Source organism: Suricata suricatta, chromosome 4 (genome assembly GCF_006229205.1).
Source record: "Suricata suricatta isolate VVHF042 chromosome 4, meerkat_22Aug2017_6uvM2_HiC, whole genome shotgun sequence".
Classification (NCBI taxonomy): Eukaryota; Metazoa; Chordata; class Mammalia; order Carnivora; family Herpestidae; genus Suricata; species Suricata suricatta.
In genome coordinates, this window is record NC_043703.1 from 146,373,039 (window position 1) to 146,389,706 (window position 16,668).

Genomic DNA, 16,668 nt, shown 5'->3' on the forward strand with positions numbered 1-16,668 from the left:
GCCCCACCGCGCCCCACCGCGCCCCACCGCACACCCTGTTCTTCCAGAAATACCACCAGCTGCGGATTAAGATCCTGGGCGACTGCTACTACTGCATCTGCGGCCTGCCCGACTACCGGGAGGACCACGCCGTCTGCTCCATCCTCATGGGGCTCGCCATGGTGGAGGCCATCTCGTGAGTGGGGGCCCCTGGGGGAGGGGGGACCGCGGGAGAGGCAGGGGGGTGGGGCTCGGCACACCCCAGGCCCCCACGTCACACGGGTGCTGTGGTGGCCGGCAGGCGGCTCAGGGCCCGGCTCTGGGAAGTGGGGCCATGGCTCACCCTCCTTGCCCGCTGAGTGGCTGGAAGCCTGCCACGGCCTCTGAGGGCCCCAGCCTGCGTCCACTGTTTTCTGGAGCCGTGGCAGTCATGGTGAAGGCTGTCACACCTCCTCACGCCGGTTTGGACTCCCACCCAGGCACCCTGTCCCTTCTCTCCATGTTTTCCCGCTGTGAACCTCCAGGCCCATCTCAGGTCAGAAGGCCCCTGTGTGGCAGTGACGCGGGGTGGCAGAGGTGGGACCGGAGCCCTGGCCTCTGCTCTGGGCTCCCAGCGGGGTGCCTGCCTCCACTGCTGGGAGCTGGGAGGACACTGCCCTCTTCCCCCTCACCCTCCCTGTCACTGCCACGTTGCAGGTGGCCTGGGGGCCCTCGCAGGCAGGCCCTGGCTGGGATCGGGCCCCAGGAGGGAAGGGGGCTCCTTGCTGAGCTTTCCTCCACCAACACCAGGGTGGAGGCCAGGAAGGGACACCTTGCCACCAGAGGGCGCTCTTGCATCGCTACCATCTCCTGGACTAGAGCTTTCCTGACGTTGGCCTAGAAACAAACGTGCCCTGGGTGTGTGGAGGGTGGGCGGTTCAGGATCAGGTACCTCCACTTTTCCTGCTGCACGTGGGCTCCTGGCACGGTGCCAGCACAGGTGGACGCGGGGAGGTAGCAGCCATTACTCTGTTTCCTGCCTGCACCCCCATCATGCTAGCTTGCGGTGTGAGCCTGGGGCCCAGGCCAACCTGCCGGACCCCCGGCTGCAGGTCACTCAGCTCCCGGGCCAGCAGAGAGCTGTGGGGTGCCCAGAAGTCCCCTCAGCCTGGAGGGGAAGAACGCCCATGCAGATTCTTCCCGCAGGGCACAGAGGGTGGGCCACCTCACCGCGGCCATGCCTGACCCTCCTCCTTTGCGTGTATGCGTGGCAGGTACGTGCGGGAGAAGACGAAGACTGGGGTGGACATGCGTGTCGGGGTGCACACGGGCACCGTGCTGGGGGGCGTCCTGGGCCAGAAGCGCTGGCAGTATGACGTGTGGTCCACCGATGTCACTGTGGCCAACAAGATGGAGGCTGGTGGCATCCCTGGGTGAGCGAGCATCTCCTTCCCGGGGGCGGGTGTGGGCAGTGACAGAGGGGCCTGGGGCTCAGCCGGGAGACACCCAGGAGCAGTGTGCTTCCTCGGGGTGCCTGCCTCCTTGCCCCGAGCCCAGCTGCCTCCTGCCTGGGCCACCGCAGCAGCGTGTCCTCGTCCCCAGCCTCTCCTTTGTGGGCCACAGACGCCGGCACAGGCATAGCCGCTTGCGAGTCTCCCCACAGGGCGCTGAGGCCCAGAGGGGCAGGTGCCACACGGTCCACACAGCCAGTTAGCGCTGGCATGCCTCTGCCGGAGCTCTGGTGGCACACGCGTCCCCACCTCCCCGGGAGCCTTGGGCCTCAGGGTAGCCCGACCCTCTGCTGATGGTCCCAGGCCCCTTGCTGCCGTCCAGGCGTGTGCACATCTCCCAGAGCACCTTGGACTGCCTAAAGGGCGAGTTCGACGTGGAGCCGGGCGATGGGGGCAGCCGCTGTGAGTACCTGGACGAGAAGGGCATCGAGACCTACCTCATCATCGCGTCCAAGCCAGAGGTGAAGAAGACAGCCGCCCAGCACGGCCTCCACGGCCCGGTGAGTCCCCCGCCTGCCCTGATGGGGCGAGAAGCAGGGCCTGGGGAAGAGCGGGCGGGGCCGTGGGGGGCACCCTCGCAGCTGGGAAGTGGTGTATGTGGCTCCCGGCAAGCTGACGGTAAGTAGCACGTCGGAGACGAGGTGCCCGGAGACGTGTGCATGGCAGTCAGGACAGCAGCTGGCTGGGGAAGGGCTCCCTGCATGGGGGAGGTGGTCAGAGCCATGGAGAGACGTGGGTGCCTGGGGACAGAGTTTGCAGAGCGGGTGAGGATGCCGGGGGCAGGCAGTGAGGTCACTTGGCCACGGAGGAGAACCGGGCTGGGAAGGTTTGCTGGGTGGGAAATGAGAAAAGAACAGGACGGAAGCAGTGAGGCCTTCCCGCCACCCCGCCGCCTCTGTGCTGATTTCCTGCATCTCATCAGACCCAGTGCCCTCAGCAGCTGCCCTAAGCTTTTCCGGCCCATCACCAGCCTCCTGGAGGCCACCAGTGGCTGCTGCAGAAATTGAGCCGTCCATCGTCCTCTGCTGGGCCCGGAAGTGATTTTACTCTTCGCAGTTTTGTACCTAAACTCCCCACCAGTCGTGGGAGTTTAACGATGACGGGGTTTGGTGCCTCTAGAGGTGGCAGGATGAGACCATCCCATGGCTGAGGCTCTGTCTCGTGATGGCCAAAGCAGAGCTTGAGCTGGTCCGGTGAGGTTTCAGGGGCCATGGCTGAAGGCATGACCCCTGTGAAGTGCTAAAAGAAAACTAGACACCTTCCCCCCCCTCCCCTAAGGGTACATGATGACTAGCAAATCAAACAGAAGGTTCATCTGTTAAATCGCATTGCAGCCACTGTTTAGTGAGTACTTCCATTTCTCTGTTATTTCACTTAATCGTTAAGACAGCCCTGTGAGAAGGGGGCTGTGGTCATACCCGCTTTACGGAGGAGGGAACTGAGGCCCAGAACTTTGCGTAAGTTGCAGATCTAGTAGGTGGCAGAGCCGGGCCCTGCCCCCGACCTGCCAGCCACCCCGGACGTAACCCAGAAATGTGGGTCCTCCTGCGTGAAGGAGTTCACATGGACTCAGCCCTGGGAGGGATGCCTAGGTAGGCACCACCTCACTCCCGAGGAATTTAAAATCCCACCAGGTGCCAGTGTTAAAGCAAAAGACGGTTCAAGCTATTTTGCGCTGCATGTGAAGTCTGAGCTACAGTTAAATGCTCCAAGGAACTCAGAAACGTAGGAAGCTGTTTTTCAGAAAATTAGGAACTAAGACATGACCTTGCCACAGAATTAACAAGTTCATTCATATTTTGAAGAGTGCTACCTGGGGAACTTTAATATATTCACTGGGACAAATTAAAAATGTATCTTCAAAGTTCTACAAGACAGTAATTGACGATAATTTAAGATATCAGCTACTTTTGTGAAGAGGCAGGAGATTCGTGATTTCTGGCATATACAACTTTTAATAAATTGAGAAACGTTACTCCTTTCAAAAATTACCCACAAATTTGGTTTTTACCAGGGGCCACCTTGAGGTCACAAAGCAGTAAATATGTCTTTGGGACAGCACTCATTCTGGTCTGTTCTAATCTTGTATTTTATTTGGCTTTAAGGGCTCTTTCGATAACCCTTGCACGGTGTGTCATTTTTTTTTTTAATGTTTATTTTGAGAGAGACATAGAATGTGAGCAGGGGAGGGTCAGAGAGAGAGAGGGAGACACAGAATCAGAAGCAGGCTCCAGGCTCTGAGCTGTCAGCACAGAGCCTGACGCGGGGCTCAGACCCATGAACTGTGAGATCATGACCTGAGCTGAAGCTGGACGCTTAACTGACTGAGCCACCCAGGTGCCCCTCACCCCTCGCGGTGTGTCATTTGACTCAGAGGCTGTCCTCAGTGCCTGATACTCCTCTGAGGGTGCAAAGGAGGGGACTGAGGCGAGGGGGTGGGTGGAGTGGGTCCTGGGCAAGAGACCAGGCATTGGTGGTCGGGAGCGTGGACATTTTTTTAAGTCCACCATCGCACAAGAGAGCCGACTGTTTCCAGTGGAACTGTGAATGGTGTTCTTTTCAACACTTCTTTCCATGACATTTTAGGGCCATTCAGGTTTTCAGTATTTTCTAACAGTTTCTTTTTAAAAATTATTTTAAAGTTTATTTATTTTGAGAAAGAGAGTGTGTGCACAGTAGGGGGAGGGACGGAGAGAGGAGAGACAGAATTCCAAGCAGGCTCCATGTCAGCCTGCAGAGCCCAATGGGGCTTGAGCTCACAGACTGCAAGGTTGTGACCTGAGCGGAGATCAAAGAGTCAGATGCTTAACCAAAAGAGTCACCCAGGAGCCCTGTTAACAGTTTCTTAATGCCCCTACCTGAAAACGTACATTTCTCGGGTATAAGTCTGGGTTCAGGTTTCTGCACGTGGAAAACTTTTACCCCAACTCACCACCTGCCACCCACCACCCACCCCCGGGGGCACCCTCCCTGCCCAGATCTGTACTTACATTTAGGTTTGTTCATTTGAAAGATGGAACCGTAATAGGTCACTGTTGGAACCTCATCTCTGTAATTAGTGAGGCTGGACACCGTGGTTGTTGGCCAGGTGTTTTCTTCTGTTGCGTGTGCTTTGTGTGGCCTTTGAGGGCCCTGTCCCCTCTCTGCTTTGTGGGGGCTCTTTGCTTATTAGAGAAGGGAGCCCTGGCTCGCGCGGCCGTCAGCAGGCATCGGCCGGGCATCCGCCACATGCTGGCACCGCTGTGACTCAGGGAAGTGGAGCGCTCAGCTGCGGTCGGGAGCCCACACCTCGTGTCTCCACTGCACGGATGAGTGAACAACCCACCACAGCTGCTGTGGCTCGTGTGGTCGGCCACCTTTCAGGAAGTGTCCACCATAGGTGCATGCAGATAAGGCGATGTTCACCTGCTCCGCCGTCACAGGCGTGGAAGCCATAGCGCATGGACGATATGGGGGGTGACGTGTGGGATGTGGGGGGATAGTGGGAAGAAGGAAGGAAGGTGGTGAGGGGTGCTCCTTGGGAAGTCACAGGGGCAAACACAGTTCCGTTTGCAGAAATCTGTCCCCGTGGTTTAGGTGGATAAAGCTCACGAGGAGTCCTTCCTGGGTGTTAAAAAGCTTCCAGACCGCCCCCTGCACGCACTGCCCTTGTCGCCAGGCCCACCTGGCCTCACTGTCTCCCATGCCATCTCTGACAACGCCCAGATTTCCACCCAGGCCCTGGCTGTTGCCTGCACTCGCCCCGTGGCCCCTGTAAGTGTCCACCTGCACAGACACGGGGCAGCTCGGTCCCCATGTCTGAGGCCTGGCGCCTGCCGGTCCCTCTGCCTTCCTGTCTCCGATGGCAACAAGTTCATTCTTTCAACGGCTCAGACCAAACCCTGTGAGCACACACTCTCGATCCCTCTCTACAGGGTGGCCCTGGCCTCCAGGCCGGTGCTCAGGTGCTCTGGGTGCACGCCCAGAGCCGGGCCTTTTCACCAGCTTCCCCCTCTTCCTGGGGCCTCCGTCCCCACAGAGCTGCATGATTCACTCTTTGAGGCCTTCAGGGACCTCCTCTTCACTGTCCCACTCCCCAGCGATCCTGTGCCCCTTTCCTGCTTTATGTTTCTCCAGAGCACTTACCCCCTTCTTATGCACTGTGATAATTTTACTTCCCTGTTGTCTGCCTCTCCTCAGTAGAATCTAAGCTGTCCCCGTCAGGACATTCCGTGCGTCTCCCCAGAAGTTAGAGCATGCCTGTCACAGACCAGGGACTCAGTGAACACAGTGTTTAACTTACTCTGTCAAGGAAAAGCACTTGATCACTGGGGCCACGGGCTTGTGGAGTTTATCCAGACTTTTGGAAGGCATTCGACAGGCTCTACACCAAAAAAAGACCTCTGTGAATCACTGTGCCAAGTTACTGTTTTAGAAATAGGAGTTGGACCAGTAGGGTCTTTCTCTTTGAATAATTTTACTAGTAGAAAAAGATACCAGAAAAGTGCAGCATTTAAAAATTAACGTTCTAGAGGAAGAGTCCAACCGTGATATGTCTTAGTCTACAGGCTCCTAAACTCTAGTGGGAAGATTCCAGACTGATAGTAAGTAGGCCAACCAGGTCTGCGAGGCCGGTGGGCGGCTGTGTCCAGTGTGTCCGGGGCCCCAGACGGTCACTTCTTTCCGCCGCAGGCCCTGCTGAATGGCGCGCCGGCTTCCTCAAAGCCCAGCTCTCCCGCCCTCATCGAGACCAAGGAGCCCAACGGGAGCATCCACACCAACGGCTCCACGTCGGAGGAGGCCGAGGAGCAGGAGGCCCAGGTGTGCGGGGTGAGGCCAGGGCTGTGGGCAGGGGTAGCGCGGGGGAGGTTGCTGCAGGGGTGGGAGACCGGCCTGGGCTCTTCTCCGTTTTACCAGTGTCACCTTGGACGTCACCTCCTGCCCTGGTTCTGCCGTCTTCTCTGTAGGAACTGGAGTGGAGGGGGACAAGTCCCAGGAGGTGCACTCCTCGGCGGCCTTGTGTGGCTTCCCTGTCCCAGAATCCTGTGGCTCTGAGGGCAGTGAGAACGTCCATGGAAAAGTCTGTAGGGTCCAACTAAGAATGTTCTGGAAGCAAGACTTCAGGGTGGGCCCACCTCTCTGGCGAGGTCCAGACTCCACAGATCCCATGAACAGACAGAGGTTTGCTGAGGAATTAGCTTGCTTTCCCCGCTGAGGACAGGGTCCATCTTGGGACAGCATCCCATGCCCATTCAGTGATAAAGGCAGGTCCTGGGAGAGGGGTCTCGGCCTTGCTCAGGTGAGCCTGCCGGCAGCACCCCTGTTCTCAGTGCTGGGGGGTGGGGTGGCGACGGACATACTGCCCCGGTGCCTCGGGATGAAGGGGCTGCAGCGCAAGAGGGGAGACAGGGCTGAACGTTCACAGAGGTTTTCGGGACCGTGACATTCAGCAGCTTCTCCCTAGCGTGATCTCCTTGCTAGACAGTTAGACGTGTAGACTCGCCGCACCTCGTTAACAAGGACGCGGATCCTTTCAGCAGCCTGCGATCGCTGTCCTCACGATTAGCCACACTCTCCGGCATACGCCTCGGGGACAGAGGTTCTTGGTGCTGTGACTGGGAATTAAAATGGTAGAAGTACTCCAGCTCCACCGCCCCCACTAGTGACAGGGGTGCTCCTTCTTCCCCAGATCTTCCTCCCCCAGAGGAACCGGCTGTGCTCTCCCTTACGCCCTAGGGGGGGGGGGTCATGACCGTCCCCGGGGACGCCGCTGTTTGGCTGTGTGCCCCCCGCTCCTCGCAGTGGCCCCAGCAGCGGTCTCACATTCCCAGGTGCCCTCCTCAGCAGCTGCTGCCCCACGTGCTGCCGTTAGCGGCTGGTCACTGCAGAGCCACGGGGCCTGGGAACCCAGAAGGGACCATGGCTTTGGGTCCAGGCCCAAGCCAGATGGAGCCACGTGGGGGCATGGGGAAAAGACTTCCTGTAAAGTGATTCCTAGAGCCAAGGGCTTAGTCCTCCTGAGTGTGACCCCTTCTGTCCCCCTCCCACCCCACCCTATGCACTGCCTTGCAGGCAGACAATCCCTCGTTCCCCAACCCGCGCCGGAGGCTGCGCCTTCAGGACCTGGCTGATCGGGTGGTGGACGCCTCTGAGGACGAGCATGAGCTCAACCAGCTTCTCAACGAGGCCCTGCTTGAGCGAGAGTCCGCCCAGGTGTAAGTGGCTCCTCCGTACACACCTTGTAGGCCCTAGCTTGGACTTCAGGAAGTTAGCCATCTTGAATGAGGCCCCTTCCCTATCAGGCCAAGGCAGGTGTGACATCTGTGTTTCATGAGGCCGTGTTTCCACTGCAGAGTGAAGAAGAGAAACACCTTCCTCCTTTCCATGCGGTTCATGGACCCAGAGATGGAAACCCGCTACTCCGTGGAGAAGGAAAAGCAGAGCGGGGCCGCCTTCAGCTGCTCCTGCGTCGTCCTGCTCTGTACGGCCCTGGTCGAGATACTCGTTGACCCCTGGTGAGGAGGGCGTGGGAGGAGCGGGGAGGCCGGGAGAGGGCGAAGGTGACGATCTCTGAGGCCAGAGGCATAACGGGTGTGGGTGCGTCATCTGGAGCCGGACACCTGCCTCAGCGGAACAGCCCCAGTGATCTCAGGCCCAGGCGTTTCTAGGACTGTGCCCTGGCCCGCCTTCCTTCTGTCTACCCCGGGTTCCAGAAGAGCCCTAGCCTCAAAACCAGGACGGAGAAAGCGGAGGGGCAGAGATGGGTCCAGGAGGGTGGAGACCTTGGCTGTGTGGGCCTGAGTGGTCTTGGGACAAGGAGACGGAAGATGGAGATACTCTTCAACCCGTCAAGGCTGACCTGGCTTCCCGTTCTTGCCTCATCTAAGCAGGTGGATTTTAAGCTCTGGGCACAAACAGATGGATCTCTGCAACACAGCAGCAGGGCCCCTGGGGCAGGGGGTGTTCTGGAGTCCTTGTCCCAACTCCTGAGGCCCACGTAAGGGACAGCGGCCCCCCGCCCCGTGGCCCATCAGCTCGCTCCGGCACGAGGTTCCCCCTCCGAAGGGAGGTGGGGTGGAGCCCTGTCCCAGCTGTAGTTGGGGGAACCATTGGGAGCCTTGGACTTAGCCACAGGTTTCTAGATACCGCTTCATTGCCTATTTGTTGTATGGCCGTGTCTCGAAGGTTCCTGGAGCATCCGGTTACTCACCGGTAAAGCCAAAGACAAAGATGGTAATAACAATTTGAAGATCATAATGCCCACCCTCATAACTCGCAGGGTTGTTGTAAGGATCAAGTGGCGAGTGCAGGGGTTTCTGCATTTGCGGAGAGCACAGGCAGAGCAGCCTCACTGACGGGGCGATATTTCAGTGAAGACTGAGAATCAGGCGCCGGCTTGGCAACAGAGGTTTCTAGGGAACCGAATGGTGGGGGGGGTTGTGAGTATGTGAAGGATTTGGAGACCCCGAGTTCCTCAGAATTGGAAGTCCCTGCTCAGCTGCGAAGCTCAGTGTGGTCGGCAGAGGGGAGGGTCTCTGTCCCCCGTTGTCCCTTCATGGCAGGGTGCTCATAGACGCCCATGTTCTACTGGGCTCTGCCCAGGGCATCTGTGCCCCAGCAACAGCTACTGCCGGGGAGGGCCGCACCTGCCCAGCCCTGCACCCAGGGGTCTCTGCAGCAGGAGGCAGGACTCTGGCATCACATGAATGTTTTAGGTGCCGGCCTGGAGGGCCTACCCTTCTCCCTTACTCTTTCCTCTCCTGGCCCTTCACCTGATCTCACTGACCCATCTGCTCCCCTCTCTAATTGTCGTCTCCCTGTCACAGGCTGATGACAAACTACATGACCTTTGTGGTTGGGGAGGTTCTCCTTCTGATCCTGACGGTCTGCTCACTGGCCGCCATCTTTCCCCGGGTAAGAGCCGCCTTCCCTGGGCTCCGAAGGCCTCTGTGAGTGCAGGTGGTGTCGACGGAGTTCTGCATCCCATCCAGTCCTGACAAATATGCTGGCTTTGTTAGGATGGTGCCAGCATTTATCCATTCGTTTCTTTATCCACACCAGTCATTCATTCACTCCAGCTGAGCAGGCATGGGTGCGTAAGCCAGAGTCAGGATACACGGGGACCTGTGTAGAAAAACGGCAGATGCCCCACTTGGAAGGGGGTGGGCCCCGATTGTGAAGTGCAGTGGGAGCCAGCCAAAGGGACTGAGACTGTTGTCCTATAAGAACCAGAATACCATGCAGAGTTCTTGACGAGAATGACCAGAGAGGGGCGCCTGGGTGGCTCAGTTGGTTGGGCGTCCAACTTCGGCTCAGGTCATGATCTCACTGCTCATGGGTTCAAGCCCCACGTCGGGCTCTGTGCTGACAGCTCAGAGCCTGGAACCTGCTTCAGATTCTGTGTCTCCCTCTCTCTCTGCCCCTCCCCAACTGGCGCTCTATCTCTCCTCAAAAATGAATAATGTAAAAAAAATTTTTTTAGAATGACCAGAGAAAAGCAGTGTTTTAGGGAAGGGAGTCTAGCAGGTGGCTTGCGGGGTGACCTGCAGGAGTTAGGGTACACTGACCCAGGAAAGGCGGGAGCAGCCAGGTGAAGAAGGCTGGCCCTGGAAATTGTTCCCTGACATGGCCATGCTGCTTGGCCTCACGGAGCGGGCTGCTGCTGGCTGGCACTGCCCACAGCCTCCTGGGCTGGTCTCTGTGTCTGCTCCAGAAAGGGCTCCGGCATCGGAGGCCCTGCTGTGTCACAGACGCCTCCAGTGGGCCTGATGCAGAGCCTCGGGTTCCTGCACCACCTCCTCAGGTCTGCCAGTCTGTTTCTGGTTGACTCACAGGCAGAGGACTACTTGTTAGGCTCCTGGGAGGTAGGGGGGCAGCTAGAGTCATTAGCAGTCATATTTATGGGAGAAAAGACTGTCAAAGGCTCATGGCCCCTGAAATTCCATTCTTCTAGGCCTTTCCTAAGAAGCTTGTGGCCTTCTCGACTTGGATCGACCGGACCCGCTGGGCCAGGAACACCTGGGCCATGCTAGCCATCTTCATTCTGGTTATGGCCAATACCGTGGACATGGTGAGCTCCCGCTGTCCTCGTAGAAGGGACACTCTCCGTGGAGAAAGGCTTCTGTATTGGCCAGTGTGGGCGGTTTCCCAACCAGTCCTCCACTAGACACGGCTTAGTTTCCTAAGGAGGTTATCTTGGCCGAATGGAGGAGGTCTTCTACCCTGGAAACCTGAGACTGACTTGGCCCCAGGTTCTTGCTCTCCCAGAGTCTAAGAGCCCAACACCATGCTTCAGATCCCATGTTGAATGTTGACTCATTTAATCTAATAGTCCCAAGAAGTGTTGGTACCATCACCTCCAACCTCAAGGCTCAGAGAGGTTAATTCACTTGTTTTGGGTCACACAGCCAGTAAGTGACAGAGTAAAGGATTGAGCAGTTCTAAATCCCAACCCTGTTAAGAAACTCCCTATCTCACTGCCAGAGGGGCACAATACTCATACGTGTCCTGCGTATCTTAAGTGCTCCCTACAATGTGGTGAGTGCCAGCTATCCAGGAGGACCAGGGAGGTAAACCCCTTCTGCTAAAGAAGTTCTCCTGTGTGGCCTTCATCCATCTGAACGTTGCCAGACCTTCCTAGAGCCCAGACACAGCATTTTTGCTACTCTTCTCACTTCACGGCGAAGCTGCCAGTCCAGGGGGCAGCCAGATGCTTTCTTGGGGAGAAGGGACAGCAGTTGGAAGCCCAGATCTATTGATTCAGAGCTGCCAGTCATTTGCTGAGCATTGGCAGCTTGGAGCTGTCATTCACTTTCTTGTCATTTGTCACGTCTTGCAACATTTTAGCAGTTATATACACTCTTAAAAAGTCCTACTTTTTCTAAATAAGTGTTATGTCATTTGCTTTATTTTCTTTAACAATTTAAGCACAGGAGGAAAAAACCTCACCATGGAGACTGGATCTGGTAGTAGTGTAGGTGAAAAAGCCCTAGGGCCAATGGAGCCCAAGTCCAGCTAGGACTCGAAGTTGGGGGCTCCGGAACCTGACGGGCCCCTGGTGGCACAGTGCGCGAGTGCAGGGAGAAGCCCCAGGCCCCTCGTGTGTCTGAACAGCCTGGTGCCGGATCTGGGGACCGCTGATCAACAGGGTTATGGACAGCTGGAGTGCCTGTCGCCAGTGGAGGGGACCAGGGCTGTAGGAAAACTTCCGACGTGCCGAGAGCTTCCCCAAACCAGATGAGCCCCAGTGGTTCAAAGTTACAGAAAGTGTGTTTGATTCAGTTTATGGATGCGCTTTCCCTGGACTCCCTGTGCTCGGGAGCAGGACTTGAGAAACGGAGTGTTTGCTTGGAGCCTGGCTGCCGGCGTGGTGACGCCGTGGGGGAGGCCCCCTGCTTAAGCAGCAGTGACATGGGCCAGAGCATCAGTTTTTCCTAGTAGACTCCGCCTCCTTTCCTCCCAGACTCTTGGGGTTCAGAGTCCTTTGGCTCCAGCCCTTCTTTGCTTGAGAGACGCGGGCGGGAAGTACGGACCCCGCTGTGTGTCTGCCATCTTGGCCCTGTTGATTGAGAGCATCTGTATTTGAAACTGAACAGCGGCCCTCAGCTCTGGCTTTACCACTTGCCATTGTGCTACTCAGTGCAAGTCCTGTCTCTCTGAGTTTTTTCTACAAAGGTGGCAATGCCAAAAGCACCGGAATTTTCTTAAACCTCAAATGAGATATGCTTAAGCTCTTAGTAGGAATTACTGGCTTTGGGACTGTTCCTTGGTGAATTCTCCCGTCAGGGTTTCTGAGGGAGCCATGGGAAGCGGCAGCTGAATGGGCACTGCCATGCCACAGCCATCTCTGACCGGTGTCTGCTGTCCCGTGTCCTCCCCTCCAGCTTAGCTGTCTGCAGTACTACACAGGACCAGTCAACGGCACTGCAGGGGTGGAGGACGGCTGTGTAGAGAACCCCAAGTATTACAACTATGTCGCCGTGCTGTCCCTCATCGCCACCATCATGCTGGTGCAGGTCAGCCACATGGTGAAGCTCACGCTCATGCTGCTTGTCACGAGTGCCGTGGCCGTCATCAACATCTATGCCTGGTGCCCCATCTTTGATGAATACGACCGCAAACGTTTCCAGGAACATGGGTAAGATGAAGCCTGTTTAGGGGTCTGTATGGTCTCCTTCCTCCCACCCCCAGTCCCCACTTCAGGGTCATGGGCCTTGGGCTCCTCAGAGGCTTGTATGGGAATCGGGGTTTGTGGCTTCTCACAGATACGCCTCTGAGATCCTTTCCCTTCTTGATGAGTGGAAGATCACGGCTCCCTCTGCGTTCAGCCTCTTGTACTCAGGTGGGGCCTGGGTGTTCTGTTATCTGTCCAACAGCTTTCCCGTGGTCGCCTTAGAGAAGATGCAGGTGTTTTCCACCTCTGGGCTCAATGGCACTGACAGGTAAGGGCAGCTGCTTTCCCCGTTTGCTCTGCATTTAGTCTCCCTTCCTTCTAGAGACAAGAGAAGGCCATGATCTCAGCTCCTCAGAGGCCCACAATGTGGGGTAGTTACTAGAGTAGTATGTGTTGCTGTAGGAGGGCCGGGAGGGCAGGAGCAGAGGTGGAAGGAGTAGGGGATGGACCTGGCCGTTGCGGCCCATCTGGGGTCAGAGAGTGAACCGGGAGATCAGCGGCAGAGTGGTTTAGGGGGGCGGGTTGGAGGCTGGGTTCAGGCGAGGGGAGAGAGAATAAACAGCCAAGTGGATGTGATAGCTGCATTTAACTGGCTGCCAGGACCACAGCAAAATGAGGAGGAAGGCGCACTGCACCTGATCTAGAAGGCATGGATTCCTCCCCAGCCGCGGTAGCGCTCTCTGGGGCCGCAGGCAGGCCATTGTTTGAGTCTGTTTCACATCTTAAAGAGGATAGTGAACTAGAAGTTCTCCAAGGTCCCTTCTAGCTCTAAAGTTTTAGAATTTTATGATTCCGTGCCTTGACTAGACTTTCAAGTAAGTTAAAATTACCTAACAGAATTAGGGTAGAAGAACTGAATAGACCCTTCACAAGAGAAGAAATCTAAATAGCTACTAATAAATGAAAGGCATTCACATAATCAAGGAAATGAAAATCAGGACCACGACCAAAGACCGCTACACACCGACCAGTTTCTCTAGAGTTAAGAAGTCTGGTAATATCAAGTACAGTGGTAACGCACACACTCCTGATGGGAGTATAAGTTGGTACAACCATTTAGAAAATAGTTTGGAGTTAGTGAAGTTGCAAATGGACGTAGGTCCTGGCAATTCTACTGCTCTGTACATTCCTTACAGCAATCCATGCACATCTGTCCATCACAGGATGTGTGCACAGAAACATCCAGTCGTGGTGTTCATCGTAGCTACACACACACACACACATGTCCAAAGCAGACGAAAACCACCCAGATCCCCTCAACAGCAAAGGGGTACAAAACTGTGACCACTCATTGCAGTAGGCTACTGTGCAGTAGTGAAAACCGTTAGCTCCATACCAAAATGTGAAGTTATAAAAAAGTATGATAAAATGGTGCCTTATTTCATCACTGGAATGCTCGTCTCTCCCTTCTCCAGAGGCTTCCATGATTGCACCTACTTCTGTTATCAATCAGTTGACGCAGTGGTTACGAAACATCTGGAGAGTAGCCCTGGTGTGGATTCCAGGAGCCGCCAGGGCTGGGCTGCCTATAAGGAGCCCAGTGATTAAGAAAGATTTACCTGGGAGTCCGGACTTGATGGGAAGGTGCTCAGGGAGCTGGGAGAAGCTTCTGGAGCCCAGGGTGACAGGAAGGGCACAGCCCAGTCGGAGGAATGAAGCTGCCTTCCAAGATGGCAGCACGGGTGGGTGAATTACTCTGCCCCACAGGCTGTCCCTGGTGCCTTCCAAGTACTCCATGACCGTGATGATCTTCGTCATGATGCTGAGCTTTTACTACTTCTCACGCCACGTGAGTGCCCACACGCCTCCTCTCCCATCTTTGTGCACAACCCGTCAGGGCCTCCTGAGAAAGCAGTCTCGGGATCTGAGAACCCCGGCTCCTCGGGAGTGCTGGTTTCCCTTACCCATCGTGGCAAGTGGCCCTGGCCAAGCCATCACCCCTCCTTTTTCTGGTTTCCTCCCTTGTGGTATAAGGAGAGCAGTTCTTTACCTCTTTCCTCTGACTTCCTCCAGCATGCTGTAGGAAGCACACAGTGCAAGCATAAAAGCTTGGAGAAAATCTGTTTCAGAGCCAGACGAGAAAGGGAAAGAAACTGACGAAGTTTTGTTTGGTTAATAGGGGAAAAAAAAAAAAAAAGGCAGGGAGAGGGGGAGGTAGCTCCACGTTAGCCCAAGTGCCCCCCAGTGGCCTGCCAGGGAAAGACAGCCTTCCCAGGCCACTTCTTGGCCGAATGGAGCTGCTGGAAACGGGCATTCCACCCTGGGCTAGATCTCCATTGCTGTCCCCACCCCCAGGTCAAGATAGCCAGAATTAGGTCCCAGAAAGCCCCACATATCCAGAAGGCCTCTTGGAGCTCTGCATAAGCACAGTGAGGCTGGAATCCGCACTATGGCTGCAGGGAGGCGCGTCTCTCTGGGTCTTTCCCTTGCCACTTCGCCATCTTCCTTCCAGTTTTTCCACGTGGACCCCCTCCATCCAAATCCCCTCTCCTTCATCTTTCCGTCAAATGGTCAGCTAAAGCACACACCTTGCCTGTGCCTGTCCACAGGTGGAAAAATTGGCGCGGACACTGTTCTTGTGGAAGATTGAGGTCCATGACCAGAAGGAACGCGTCTACGAGATGCGGCGCTGGAATGAGGCGTTGGTCACCAACATGTTGCCCGAGCACGTGGCACGCCATTTCCTGGGGTCCAAGAAGAGAGATGAGGTGAGGGGTGGCCATAAGGCTGTGTGTCGTCTGCTTTTCTGCCAGAGAGCCCCTCTGGGCCCAAGGTCTTCTCATGAGCTGGCAGCGCTCCAGGCAGGGCTGTGCCCAAGCAGCAACTGCAACATAAGCAAGAGGGAAATTTCACAGGCTTTCGGTAGAGCGCGCTTCAACCCGTGGGCCACATGTCCCCGGAAGGCCCCATTTCAGATGGGGCCTTGGCTCGAGCTCCCCTGTCCACGGCCCTCTCCTTACACAGAAGCATTCTTCTGCCTCACTTCCCACCTCCACTTTCCACGTGCTCAAAGCTTGGGGCTGTTCCGAAGACTAGAGAAACTTTTTACTTGTTCAAAGTCGTGCCGATCTCCTTCCTTATAGTTCAGATTTGGGATAAGCTGGGAGGGGTCCAGAATGCAGAGCACACCAGTCCTGGGAGAGCTTCATTTCTGTGGCACATTGTTCCATCAATGGTTCTTTGAGCGCTTTGGCCCTGCCTCTTTTTAGGAGCTGTACAGCCAGTCTTATGATGAGATTGGAGTCATGTTTGCCTCCCTGCCCAACTTCGCCGACTTCTACACGGAGGAGAGCATCAATAATGGTGGCATTGAGTGTCTGCGCTTCCTCAATGAGATCATCTCAGACTTTGATTCTGTGAGTCCCCATCCTGGCCCCGAGCCAGCTCACTCTGGATTACATCCCAGGACAGGCTGCAGAAGTCAGAGAGAAGCTGTAGTTATTGTAGCTGCTCCATTTTCCTGGATGAGCCCCTCCCCATAACGTAGGAGGTCCTGCAGCCTGGTGGGTCTGGGTGGGCAGATGGGGGCCGGGGAAACTGCCTGCAAATTCATGGCATGACTGGCCAACACAAGATCCTGGGCCCCTCGGATTCTTCCCACCCTCAAATTCAGATCCAGTAAAATTAGGTAACTCATGTACCAAGGAAAATGCTTTTACATATACACTCAGTCACCCTAGGGGCCTGGAGGTTTTGTCCCATGTTAAGATCATAGAAACTGAGCCTCATCGGGAAGTTTGCCTAAGATCACATGGCTGATAAGCAGAACAGATCAAGCTTTTTAAGGAAAGCATCTCTTGGATGTCTTGTGAGACTTCTAAACAGGCACCTCTGTCACTTAGTTGGCTCATTTATCTCCAGTGGCTGACATGTCTCTCTTCTTTAATATTGGCCCCAGCTCCTGGACAATCCTAAGTTCCGGGTCATCACCAAGATCAAAACCATTGGCAGCACCTATATGGCAGCTTCAGGAGTCACCCCAGATGTCAACACCAATGGCTTCGCCAGCTCCAACAAGGTAGCTCTCCGCCTCAAGTGGCTAGAGAT

General features: G+C 55.9%; 1 protein-coding gene across 2 annotated transcripts in view; it reads left to right on the top strand.

The window, feature by feature from the left end:
• ADCY3 (adenylate cyclase 3) overlaps positions 1–16,668 on the top strand; it is an 82,418-nt gene that overhangs the window by 62,386 nt on the left and 3,364 nt on the right. The window contains exons 5-18 of one of the 2 annotated variants that reach the window (XM_029938194.1): positions 48–175; positions 1,233–1,391; positions 1,792–1,969; positions 6,141–6,278; positions 7,521–7,663; positions 7,802–7,963; positions 9,275–9,362; positions 10,402–10,518; positions 12,332–12,585; positions 12,824–12,889; positions 14,329–14,410; positions 15,171–15,329; positions 15,831–15,977; positions 16,520–16,639. In XM_029938194.1, coding sequence (XP_029794054.1) covers positions 48–175; positions 1,233–1,391; positions 1,792–1,969; positions 6,141–6,278; positions 7,521–7,663; positions 7,802–7,963; positions 9,275–9,362; positions 10,402–10,518; positions 12,332–12,585; positions 12,824–12,889; positions 14,329–14,410; positions 15,171–15,329; positions 15,831–15,977; positions 16,520–16,639 — 1,941 coding nt within the window. The remainder of the gene's footprint in view (positions 1–47; positions 176–1,232; positions 1,392–1,791; positions 1,970–6,140; positions 6,279–7,520; positions 7,664–7,801; positions 7,964–9,274; positions 9,363–10,401; positions 10,519–12,331; positions 12,586–12,823; positions 12,890–14,328; positions 14,411–15,170; positions 15,330–15,830; positions 15,978–16,519; positions 16,640–16,668) is intronic. The other variant, XM_029938195.1, reaches the window with a different exon arrangement.